Source organism: Crotalus tigris, unplaced genomic scaffold (assembly GCF_016545835.1).
Source record: "Crotalus tigris isolate CLP2741 ecotype Arizona unplaced genomic scaffold, ASM1654583v1 scf7180000017831.1706817, whole genome shotgun sequence".
NCBI classification, from domain to species: domain Eukaryota; kingdom Metazoa; phylum Chordata; class Lepidosauria; order Squamata; family Viperidae; genus Crotalus; species Crotalus tigris.
Genome location: NW_024096660.1, coordinates 1,598,131 through 1,611,297, shown reverse-complemented (window position 1 = coordinate 1,611,297; position 13,167 = coordinate 1,598,131). Strand labels below are relative to the sequence as shown.

The following is a 13,167-nucleotide window of genomic DNA, read 5'->3' as shown; positions in this document are numbered from 1 at the left end:
CAGTGCAGCTACTTCAAGAGTTTTCTTGGGACTCTGCACATTTATCAACAATGTTCTGTGATCCTGCCCCAAATTACAGTAGATATACATATACAGTACAACTACTGTAGGCAGATAGTACGCTTCAAAAAAAGCCTTTCATGACTCCCTACACAGCTGTTTATTATATTGTCATATTAATTTGTGATAAGCTAAGGATATAGAAATCTCTATAGTCCATCAATGGACAAAGTCCTCAAATTAAAAGAACAGGATCTGGACAGAATAGCACAGGATTTAATAAGTAGTTGACTTTCTTGCTGGAATCTCTGGGGATTCAGAAAGTACCACAACACTCAATAGTGAAATGTTTCCATTTAAACAGAATGTAAATCAGCCATAACACAGGGTCTTAATACTTGTACGAAAGAATACATCAAACTCAAAGGAAGAAAAGAAATGTTGCCCAGAAGTCAAGGTGAAATAATCTATAGTAGTGTGAAAAGTTTGTTAATTCTTCTGAACTACCTATATTCGTGCAGTTTGATGATTTACAGTATGATCTGAGCTTCCACAAAGACAATGAACCCCAATGAAAACTTTAAAGTATACATAATATGTTCAATTTTAACACGATGAGATGATGTTCAGATTTAGATTTTTAAAAAATTACCTTAATACACTGTGCAAGAGAGTAATGGTCCTTCTTTTCTTCCTTGATAGAAAGGAACTCTGGGCATCTCATTTCAAGAAAATCAGCGCCAGCAGTTTCCCTTGGCTCACTTTCATGGTCCTTGCTGGTTTGATCCCTTAGAATGTCTATTTCATCAGGTTCTTGGAAACTGCACGTATGGAAAGAGTCGGAATACAATTCCCACTGGCTCTCATTGCCATCACTGTCTCCTTGAACCTCTGGTAGAAGCTGCTGCCTATTCACACTGATGCAGGCGAAGTCATCTTGTTCCCGGCTGTGTTCAGGTTTCTTTATAGTCAGTGTAAGATCAGTTAGCTGCTGTGCCAACGTCTCTATCTCCTTGAGTCTTGGTGGTAAGGAGAGATATTCATCATCACTGGCACATTCTTTCTGTAAGGGCAATACACTTGTAGAGCGCAAGAAGTTTCCACTAGCAGCTTTTCTCCTCAAAAGACACTCATGTCTATTTTTGTGGCATCCTTGCTCAATTACAAATGGGGAATTGGGTGGCTCAAGGCATCTAGGAGATAAATTAGGTGACATCCCTCCAGAAATGCCAACTTCGCCATCTGCCAGGGACATTTTCCCAATGGGTGATATTCTGTAGTGAGAAACTGGAACTGAGCATTCCAGCTTTTTCAGGAAAGGACTTGAAAGTCTCTGTGCAGTAGGGCTCTCCCTGGTTTGGTGTTCTTGGTCCCACATACTCATAGACTTCAAGGTACTCTCAGGGGAAATGGAGAGGCTATCAAGATCAATTCCAGAATCATGGACAGTGGAATCTTTGAGATTTTTGGCAAGCTTGTACTTGGGCCGTAAAGGGTAAGTATAATCAAGCAAGTCCTCATATTCCTTATTGGGATTCCAAAGTGGGGACTGACGGTCTGGTGATGGTGGTAGAGAATCAGGTATTGCACATGCCCAGTAATCAGCCTGGAAGGAGGACATTCTTCTCATTTGCCCCGCTATAGAGCAGTTTCTTATGGGTGTTAGTTTCTGCATGCCAAGTTTGGGACTTTCTTCATAGTCAGTCAGATTGTTCTGATGCCAAGGAACAGGCATTTCGTATGATGGACAGGCCCCAGTAGCTGAAACACTTCTTGATCTTTTCAGTTCCTGCGGTTCAAAACCAGTGTCCTCCAGAGGTTGTAAGGAACTGAAACTTCTAGGCAATACAGACATTTTGGCACTGAAATGTGGGCTTCTTTTACCTGATAAATGCCTTGGAGTGGATGAATAAGGGATAGCTAGTGCTTGTCTCCTACAGTCAGTATCAGGATTGCTAATGCATTTGGCAGCAGAACTAAAAAAAGTAGCACCTGGAACTTTTGTTGGGAGAACTCCTGGAAATTCCAGCATACCATGAAATGGCTTAGTTCCATCAGAGCTCTTCACTGTATTTCTCTGAACAGTTTGTTTCATAAAGGAGAAAACAAAAAAGAAATGTCATATTCCAGGACATTTAATTCAGAGTAGCTAACTATCTTTAGCTTAACTCACAAGAATTACGTCGGTATTTACATGGATTTAAGCCGTGAGCTATGACTGCTATATCCATCAGTAGATGGATTTTTTTTAATTATATGTATATGCCACCCAAATTCCAGAGATTCATAAGATACATTAGATGTCATATAAAATGTGTATTATTTTATCCTATCATATGATTTAAACATAGCACCATATCATGTATGGCAGAAAGCTAAGAATATGCAAAAATACCCACTCAATTCCTGTTTGACAAACCAGCTGCAGGAACCACCCAACAAGGGACAAATTATATTAAAGGACAAAGCATGATGCACTTTACTTAGCTAATGGCTTTATTCTCTGGTATTTTCCAGGAAAATGAAGCCCAAGTCCCACACTTTCACATCATACTAAGCTTGGTATCCATTCTGTCTCAGTCAGAGCCATTCAATACATTTTGGAACAGCATAGCTGTCTCCAAGATGTCTTACATCTTAGCATGATGTACAGACAGAGCCATAGCTGTGAAAAACTATTCACATTTTCTTTGGGGAAGAACAGACCTACAATAGTTTTGTAATCAAGAGCTCTGGAGAAGACTAATCTCTCTTATTAAAACAGAAAACTGTACTTCTATTTAAATATGTACTGGTATAAAAACAACCCCAAAATTAGGGTTGTTATAAGTCTGCATGAAACAGAAAACCAAAGGGAAAAAAATAAATGGAGAATCTAGCTGAAGGGCAGCAGGAGGGAAGTAGAGGCAACCTGCTTTATATTAATTAAGCTATCATCCTGCATAGTATCATCTAATCAAAGTTTTAATTTTTCACAGGGAGGAGATATAAAATATACATGGGCATAAGTATTGTTCCATCTATTTACTCCAGGTATTTTATCAGGGAGTTTAGTGTTTGACAATATTTCACATGACTTTTATCTTTCTAGCATTCTCCTTTTTGCCACTAGAGACTACATAAGTAACAGAACATTAATGATCAAAGTCTCCAACAGTTGTATTTATGGTAGAAACCAACACTCCTCTTAAGATATTCATAACACTAGTACTGCAACATCAAATAGTTGTGCCAATGCAGAATGAGAAATACAATCCATGGGCACCATTGTTCACCTAGGTCAGGGGTAGCCAACCTTGGCTCTTTTATGACTCATAGACTTCAACTCCCAGAATTCCTGAGCCAGGGGAGTTGAAGTCCATGAGTCATAAAAGAGCCAAGGTTGCCAACCCCTGACCTAGGTGCAGAATAAAATGAAAGATACACTAACTATGCCCTTGCTTAAAAGAGGAAACAAATGTATTTCCACACCTTTACTTGCAGAAGTATACAAGTTAGAGGGCCACAGAAATCTGATCAACGAATGAACAACATGCCAAGAATGTATTTTTTTATGTGAAACACCCAAGATACATCAAAGAAATGCTGATCCTGCTAAGTGTCTAAAGGGTACACATCCCTTTTATGAATCTCTATATATAATACACCAATAGCAATATTTAATTTGTTTTTTTTAAAAATCCATATTCTTTTGCAGTAAGGTGATTAGCATAATTAAGATAAAAAGTACTCTTACCTGATGCTTTTCAGAATACAAATCACTTCTGCTAAAATGCCGCATGTCATTGCCATGAAGGATTTTGTAAATTAGTGACTTTCTTTCCAGGTACTTTGAGGGTTTTTCTTTTTTGTACAATCTGTTAAAAAGCACCAAAAATAATTATGTTTTTGATTTCTTACACAAACACCAGAAACAGTGCAGTTTCCTCTTATAGGTATGGAGCTTTTGTTCTCCATTCTTTTACAAATAGTCCTTCCTTAGCAACTGTTCGAAGTTATGACAGACCTCCCCCCCAAACACAAATAGGTACTTATGACCAGGTTTTGGAGTTCCGGCGAGATCCCACCCCACAGACATTGCACTTTGGGCTCTTGGCAATTGGCTTACATTTACCAGCATCCCACTGTCACCTGACTATAATTTTTGGCATTTACTTCAAGTTTCTGGCAAAAAATGCTGCTTGGATCAAATGGATTGATTTGTTAAAGGCCACTGCAAAAAAGGTCATAAAATTGGTCACTGTCACATGTAAATCGAGGATTACTTTAAGGGCCAGCTCTTCATCTTCCGCATCCAAGAGCTAATAACTCTTCCTAATTAACTCAAGGCAACACAAGTCTAGTCCTGCATGACTTTACCTATCAAACCTGACCCTCACACAGTATCTAAAGGAGACTTTTTTTACCACTGTTTACCTTGTTTAATTTCAGTACTTCAATCCCAAATCTGAAACAATGACATAAAACCCAAGATAACTATTTTCTAAGCACTAAGCTTGCATTGTTATGCCCTCTCCTAAGAGCTGGCTTCAGTGGGACTGAACGTCATGTGAAAGTTCAGCTGATTTCACTGTAGATTTTAAACTGGATGCATGTTCACTTGGGACGAAGTTCTAGATCAGTGGTTCTCAACCTGTGGGTCGGGACCCCATTTGGGGTCGAACGACCATTTCACGGGTCGCCAAACAAGGCTGTCTGCCATTTTCCCCCCCTTTTCTTTGGCCACGCCCCTGGCACCCGGTGATATATAAGTGGTTGGGGGTCACCACAACATGGGGAACTGTATTATGGGGTCGTGGCATTAGAAAGGTTGAGAACCACTGTTCTAGATAGACAAGCTAGCAGAGAGAGAGGAAAAGGATGCTGTTGGGGGGGACACACTGATTATAATAGAATTGTTTTCACCAATTTTTAACCTAATACTATAGAGGCATGGCTTAGCACATACGTCCCTTAGAAACAGAGAACAAATCAAATGAACTTTGTGTTATTCACATGAGGATTTTATAAGGCATCTGCTGAATCCAGTATATGTGAAAGTTACATTGTACACATAACTATTCTAAATACAGGTGGTCCTGGACTTATGACTGCAAGTGAGCCCAAATTTCTGTTGCTGAGATAGTTAAGTGAATTTTGCCCCATTTTATGACCTTTCTTGCCAGAGTTGTTAAATGAATCACTGCAGTTGTTAAGTTAGTAACAGAGTTGTTAAATGAATCTGGCTTCCTCATGAATTTGCTTGTCAGAAGGTGGCAAAAGCTGATCAAATAATCCTGGGACACTGCAACTGTCATAAATATAAGTCAGTTGCCAAATGGCCGAATTTTAATCACCTGACCATGGGGATGCTGCAACAATTGTAAGTGTAAAAAACGATCCTAAGTCACTTTTTTCAGTGCCGTTGTAACTTTAAACGGTCATAAATGAACTGAATGTTGTAAGTCAAGGACTACCTGTACATAGTCTAAATATAATGCCTGGTTGAGTATAAAAGCTAATAAGTAATTCCTAAAAAAATTATGCTACCCGTTTCAAACTGACTAATGTGTTCTCAGAGCTAATATCCATATTATCACCACACCAGTTCCAAAACCACACCAACAGCCTTCAAATTTCTTTCCTGCTTCCTCTTAGGAACATCTTCAACTTTGCCCTTCCTGTCTGCCATCTCCTGTAACATTGTCATCAGACAGGAAACACTTGCTTCCATGTTCTTTCAAACAGGAATCTCTGTCAAAACCAGCAGCCAAAGGGAAAGGAAGGAGGCAGAAAAGGAGAGGCAACAATTACAGATATTCAAAAAGAAACAAAGGAATTGACACTTGCCAAAAACTGTCAAGCACATTTTCTGGTTCAAATTAAATTATTCACTTCCGCAGGCTGTAGTTTTATCTTAAATTTTATTTTTTAAGAAATAAACAACTGAGACTAAGGATGAACAAGATACTGCTCAGTCATGGACTCATTTCTAGGAAAACTGCTGTGTGGGGTCCCCACTCATCAAGGAACAGTACACTTGTCACCAGTATGATCACAGCAAGATATTGGAAACAAAAGGCCTGGATTTCATCTTAGGTAAACATCTTCCAATGTATCATTTTATGTGCGCCCTCTGAAAAAGCAAATCTATCAGAAAGTATAAAATACAGGATAATTCCTCATGTACAGTCTCTGTTAACATGAGCATTTATGTTTCGTTCCAAGCTATCTTCATGTCTTACCTGTGTACAATCAAAGCTGCAGTATTAATGCCCACAAAGTTTCTCCTCAAATATGCTGTGACTATTGTTGCTTACCGCAACGATGATCTGCCTCCCTACCACATAACACATCTAAGTGGGCTGGCAACCAATCTGATCTCATGCCAGCCCTGCTTATAAAGCTACCCAGCCCTCAAAGACACCTCTGCTTCCTGTAGGACTAGGCAGACATCTGAACTAAATCTCCCACAAGCCTTTGCCATTAGCCATGCTGGGTCTTGGGAGGCATCAGAATGCTCAGACCCTGTATAAAGCTGCTGCGGGCTACATGGATCCATTTAATCCCCCAGGACTTCACCAACTCCTACAAAGAACCACTCAGCAAGTACAATTATTATTCACCTCAAGGCAAAGTTTTGTCTTCCCTGATAGTAACAATGAGTCTTTCTGAACAACAACCCCCTCTTTATGCATTCGCCTAATCCTGCGAACAAGATCAATGGCAACAAACAGCTCAGGAGATTAGCATTCCGTGAAAAATTCAATTCACACTTGGAAAAAGTTGGCAAAAGAGCTCTCTGGGGAAAGCCACCTGGCAGTGCTGGCTTGCTTCAAAAGAAGGACCCTCCTGTAGTACAGCTGGTGGAAGGAAGCCTTCCAGATCCGAGACTCTTTGCCCTCTACTTCTTCCTCCTACTAATGCAAAGCATTGAATTGAAGTGAAAGTTCTCTAGGCATTCAACTCAGCTTTTGCTCTGCATCAGCACAGTTAAAACAGTTTTAAAAAGAGATTCACAGATTTGTGGAGGAAAAGACGGCCACAGTGGCTCTATTTAAATTTCAAAATAAGGCAATATATATATATATATATAGAGAGAGAGAGAGAGAGAGAGAGATTTGCCGAGAGTTTCTACCTAACCGCTATGGGAAACTACCGTATGATAGATGACGTGATCCTTTGAACTGGCTCAACAGGCCAGTCCTCTTATTATCAGCTTTAGCTGCTCACAGTGATAGTCATAACATACAGAATATTTTAGATCTGTCCTTATACATGAAAAGCCAGAATCTAGACACTGCATTTATATGATATGATAAGCGTTCTTGGGATTTTTTTCAGTAGTGACCTTTAAGGACCAAAGCCACCAGGAAAAGCATCTGATGAAGGCCACCATTTTACTTTTGTTCTATTGTATCTCAAGTCCACAGCTATGACACCAAAGTCTCATGATAGATTCCATGTCGAGTTAACTCAAGACAATAAACAAGATAACTGGAAGCAAGTCAGCACTGAGAATCGAAACATCACAGGGCAAGATGATTTTTGACCCTCCATTAGAGATTTTGCAAGGAGACAAAATATGTTAACAGGAAGGCCCATTTGCTATTTTGATACTCTGTGCTGGCAGGCACTGAAAATGACAGAGGATGCATCAAGGCCTGGAAGAACTGCTTGGCTAGTCTGGGATGACAATTCTTTCTTGCTCTCCCTTCCCCCCCCCCCATGCCAAGGGCAAAGGTGGTAAGAATGCTCCCTTTCCCCTCCATGACAGCACTGACTATATGATGTAATAATATAATTGTGAAGATAATACAATCTCCAAGTGGCTTTTCAGAAACATACAGCACACTGCAATCCTAATATTACAAAAGATAAAAGCAAATAAATGCTTCAAGTATTTTGCACTGCTTGCACGATAAATCAGCTTAAAGAGATGGTGTTCCCAAAAGGAATCAGAAAGTTGCAGCTCCGAACTGTGGCAATCATCTAAAAGTGCAAAAAAAGCAAAGTAAGCATTTACGGACCTTTATCACAAGCATGAAACAAGATCATATTCAATGTCCTTTTCCAAATATTTATTATTTGAGCATCTGCTATTCCATCATCATTGGGAGCTCAAGATAGTACAAGGATAGGAATTAAGATTAGGAAGAATTATTAATTTTTATAATCATTCCACAAAAACTTTGAGATTCCCATAGGAACACAGGATATTAATAATTATTAGTAATAAGCACTGTGTATTTTTCCCCTATATTCTTAAAACTACAACAGGCTTCTCTTGATTAAATAAGTTCATTATCCATCACATTATACAATCAGAGCCAAGGCCACAACCTAAAATGCTAAAGGAAAAAAAAACTTCATAAACATATTTTCATCTACATAGCACTTTACAAATTTTCATGAAGATTACAAGTTTAAACTGCTGTAGGAACCTGTACAAAACTCATTTATCCATTCATTCTGTATCAACCCACCATTACAAATTGCCATTTCAATCCTGGATTCACAAATCAACAACTGTAGTTTTGTTCATGTAAACTGAACCTGGAAAAAAAAACCCAGTAGAATGTGGATCAGAAACAGCTTCACACTGCTGAAGTGTGAATTTTGCTCACTGAAAAAACTGACTTACCAGCGTTGTAGCATCCCCATGATCATTGCATCAAAATCTGGGCACTTGGCAAATGGCATGTATTTACAATGTTTGCAACGCCCTGTGGCCACATGATTACCATTTGCAATCTTCCCAGCCAACTTCTGACAAGCAAAGTCAACCAAGGAAGCTGGATTCACTTAACTGCATGATTCACTTAACAATTGCAATGATCTGCTTAATGTGATAAAAAAAGGTTGTAAAATAGATTTCACTCACTTAACAACTTTTATGGTCACAGGTTGAGGACTACCTAGACACTAGTATATAACTGTTATTTCAGATTTAAATGTTTTGATATACAAGGTTTTCCTTTAAAGGAAAAAAAACAGCTTTAGAGATTCCTGCAATGAGCCTCTGAAGAATTCTAGGGTATAATTTTTTTTAAGAAACTCTTAGTTGCTATTCAGCATTAAGGGACAGCACAAGTATACAAACAGATATCTCAATGATCGAAATGATTTCCATTTGGAAATTACATATTTAAAAATTATCCGTTAGCTCTATTTTGTTTGCCACTGAGTGCCAAAGTGATTGCAATATCAGTGCCAGTTATTAATGAGTATTATATAAATGGATGTTCCTACATTTTTAAAAACGTATTCTTTTATTGCTTTTTAAAGTAATAAAACATCACAAAACAAAGAAAAAAAACAAATACCTTGTCAAAAACATAGAAAGTGCTTCTAAAAAGTGGATGTATATCATTTTAGCAGTGGCTAGTTACAATACTGTAGAATTGCAAATGGGATATCCCTACATAAAGACTCTCTTATCAAGTATTTTTCTTTATTTCTTTTGATTATATGGGCACTCTATATAGGTTTTCATGGCAAAAAGAAGAATCTTGCTATTGAAAAAATACCACTGAGAAAGCTAATTTTCTGTTTTATCTACAGTCCTGCTATTCTGTTAGAGAATTTTAATTTCTCTGTTGGTGAAAAAATAAATCAGAAGCTCTCACAGTTGACTGCATTTAGCTGATTCAAAATAACTTCTTTATATAAAAATATTTACAATACCATTCTTCTTTATAGCAACATAGCTTAATGAAGACTTCTTACAGAGACAGACTAGAGACAAAACCAGAGACTGAAAATTCAGCTCCTAACTCAATACTTTTTGCAGACTCAGTAGCTCTTTCTTCACATTGACTGACTGAGTACCACATGACTCTTCCTGCTCATGAATATTCCAACATATTCCATTGTAGAACAGGCTCAATCCCACTCAATGTTTTTGAGATCACCCATATACCGGTATCTATTTGATTTTTCTATAGGAGTTACCAACATTAGCAATTCTACAATAAAGTTTGATGGGGAAAAGAAGCATCCAAGGTAAGAGTATGGTTTTCACAGTATGGATTCTTTCAGCACTAGTTAATTCTGATTCAATTTAGGGATGGAAAATAAGTCCTTGACTTACAACCATAATTGAGCCCAAAATTTATGTTGCTAAGTAAGATATTTGTTAAGTGAGTTTTGCCCCATTTTACAACTTTTCTTGATACAATTAAGTGAATCACTGCAGCTAAGTGAATCTTGTTCCTCCATTGACTTTACTTGTCAGAGGGTTACAGTAGATGACCATATGATCACAGGATACTGCAACCGTCATAAGTATGAATCAGTTGCCAAGCATCTGAATTTTGATCATGTGACCATGGGGGTGCTGCAATGGTCATAAGCGTGAAAAATGGTCATAAGTCACTTTTTTCAAGGCCATTGTAACTTTGAATGGTCATTAAATGAACTGTTGTAAGTCGAGGACTACCTGTATTTCCACTTTTCTTGGTTAACCAATTTTCCACCTACCCAAAGATGGAATAGCTTACTAACATGTAAACAGTTTAAACCAACAGCTCCATTTTACATGGCTTGAAAAACCTTAAGATCAGTTTTTGTTCCTTTGTCAATTCTTCTCAGCCAGGTTTAGAAGGGGTACACTTTGAATGTCTATAGACTTCTTCCACACTCCAATTAAGAATAGCCTAACTCTATATAAGCAAATCACATTTTCCAGTTTCACTCCAAATGAACAGTTTTGCCAAACTTCATTTCTTCCTCTTCTGGTCTTCATAAAATATCAGCTTCATAAAGTGTTGGATTTCGTTTTTCTATAATTTTTCGTTCTCTATAATTTTTCTATAATTCTCTAGCAGGATGAACAGAGCCGCCAGATATTTATTTATTTATTTCAAGACTTGCTACACAAATCAAAGACCAACATGGGATGGGTTGCGTGGGGGAGAAGAAAACCAACCTTTTGCTTTACAATGCCTCTTCTGTGTTTTTTTTTTAACTAACAGAATCGAGCTGCCAATCTCTCCCACACAGCTAACCAAGCCCTTGGATTCATAGCGTTCCCGGAATTTCTGGACACTTTTGACTGCCGTCGGAGGAATTCTGTCCGGGTGAAGATATTAAGCTCCACACAGGTGGTCAAACTGCACGATCTGAAGCCATCAGAAAAACCCTCGCACTTACAAAACTAAGACAGACTCGGCCGATAAAGAAGAACGGAATACGTGGGAGTGAGCCATACATGCATGCAATAGGCTTTATCAAAGCAAAATGATGTAAGCCAGGCGGAAAACTAGAAGCCCCCGTGCTCCCTTTCCATGTTTTGCCCATCGAGCGAAACTTGCTGCCACCACTTGCAACAAGTCTGAGATGCCCAAGCGAAGCAAGAAGGTAGGGCTACAGAACAAAGGCGCTCTCCAGTTGCTATCAACTTGCAGATCTGCTGCCGTTTCCCGCTCGAAAAAGGAAAGCCCGTCACCGCTTCCCCCCAGCATACAGACGATCCATACTCGGGGGCTCTGGGCCCGATTCTGTTCTCGCAAGATAAGAGGCACCATTTCACGCAGTCACTACAGCAGCAATTTCAGGCCCAGAAAAACTGCTTGGCCCCGACTCGGAAAGCTCAGAAAGAGAAAAAGCACCGTCTTTACCTGGGAGACCAAGGAGAGCCTGCAACCGTAGGTCCCTTCGAACTCCTCCGCCTCGGAAAGCTTCCGCCGACGGTCAAACCCCCTCAAGTGCAACAATTAAAAAAAAAAAAAGCTTCTTCGCCCGTGCAGGCTTGTGCGCACGCGCACTCCCATCCTCCACGGGACGGCTTCCTTTTCCAATCGGCTCCTTCGGCGCTGAAATTGGATACGCTGAGAACCAGCCGGGAACCGCAGTCTCGGCCAATCCAAAATCGGCTCCCTTGGTTAGACGGGGTGGGTTGTTGTAGGTCTGATTGCTAGCTGTGGACTCGCTGCGTCGGGATTTTGGTCTGGGCGATTTCTCAGGGGGAGGGGTCTTTCCCGGCCTGAAAGGGAAAGAGCAGCCCGTTAGCTGACGAAAAAGGAGGAGGAGGAGGCGCGGCGAGAGGGAGGATATACATGCTTCCACAGAAGTCCAGGAAAGCATTAGACAAAGCATCATTCCACAGATGAGAAGAAAACAAGAACAGAATCAACTTAAAACAAGACAAAACAGCTCTCAGAAACTTAAAAAAGGACCAGCCTATTACCATCCTATCTGCAAACAAAAGCCAAACCATAGTTATTATGGGCAGAGCACAATACCTACAAAAAACAAAAATACTGGGGGACAAAGAAACCTACATCCCAATCAACATTAACAGAATACAAAAACTAGACAACCAGATCAAGAGAACCCTCCGTGACTTTACTAAGAAAGGCCAAATTATCAAAGAGGAACAGTGGTGGATGAAAAATAGCAGACCCATCCGCCCATGCTTCTATGGATGCCCCAAAATATACAAACCTGGCGTACCTCTTCGTCCAATCCTATCGCTACACCAACAGCATTGCAAAAGAATTAACAAAAAAGATTGGGCACCTCACAAGAGGAAGCCAACACTCCATTAACACTCCACTAGAGTGTCTTCAAACAATCGATGTTGTGACTATAAAGGAGGAAGAAATCATGGTCTCATTTGATGTCACAGCCTGTTCACGTCTATAGATCCAGGATTAGCCAAAGAATCCATGACTGCTTTGCTTTACAGCACAGCTAACTTAATTGAATACACAAAGATTGAAACACCCAGGATTATGGATCTCATAAACCTTTGCTTCACTACATACTTCCAATTTGATGGACATATTTACCAACAAATTAAAGGGACACTTATGGGATCATTGCTTTAAGGACTCATAACGGAGGTCGTCATGCAACATCTAGAAGCCATAGCAGTTCTACAAATACAATGGAAAATATGGATCACATATGTAGATGACACCTTCACCATAATAAAAAAGGACCAATTAGGGATCACTCACAGAACCATCAATAACAGTTTTAAAGAATCCAGTTGACTAAGGGAGAAGAAAACAACTTGCTACCCTTCCTGAACATCCTGATCAGCAGCCACCACAATAGCAAAGTAGAAATGCAAGTCTACAGAAAAACTACCCATACTAACCAGGTGTTCCACTACCAAAGCAACAACCCAACCTCCCACAAGAGAAGCTGTGTAAGGACTCAAACACACTGCAGCAACCA

The 13,167-nt window shown here is 39.5% G+C and overlaps 1 protein-coding gene across 9 annotated transcripts in view; it reads right to left on the bottom strand.

Moving 5' to 3' along the window:
• The window catches only part of CEP68 (centrosomal protein 68), a 24,717-nt gene extending 11,550 nt beyond the window's left edge, over positions 1 to 13,167 (bottom strand). For 6 of the 9 annotated variants that reach the window (XM_039343038.1, XM_039343041.1, XM_039343043.1 and 3 more), the window contains exons 1-3: positions 11,601 to 13,167; positions 3,737 to 3,857; positions 653 to 2,077 (exon numbers count right to left, since the gene is read on the bottom strand). In XM_039343038.1, the coding sequence (XP_039198972.1) occupies positions 653 to 2,077; positions 3,737 to 3,781 (1,470 nt within the window). In that variant the 5' untranslated portion in view covers positions 3,782 to 3,857; positions 11,601 to 13,167. Of the gene's footprint in view, positions 1 to 652; positions 2,078 to 3,736; positions 3,858 to 10,909; positions 11,453 to 11,600 lie in introns of those variants that run through there. The other 3 variants (XM_039343040.1, XM_039343044.1, XM_039343039.1) reach the window with 2 other exon arrangements.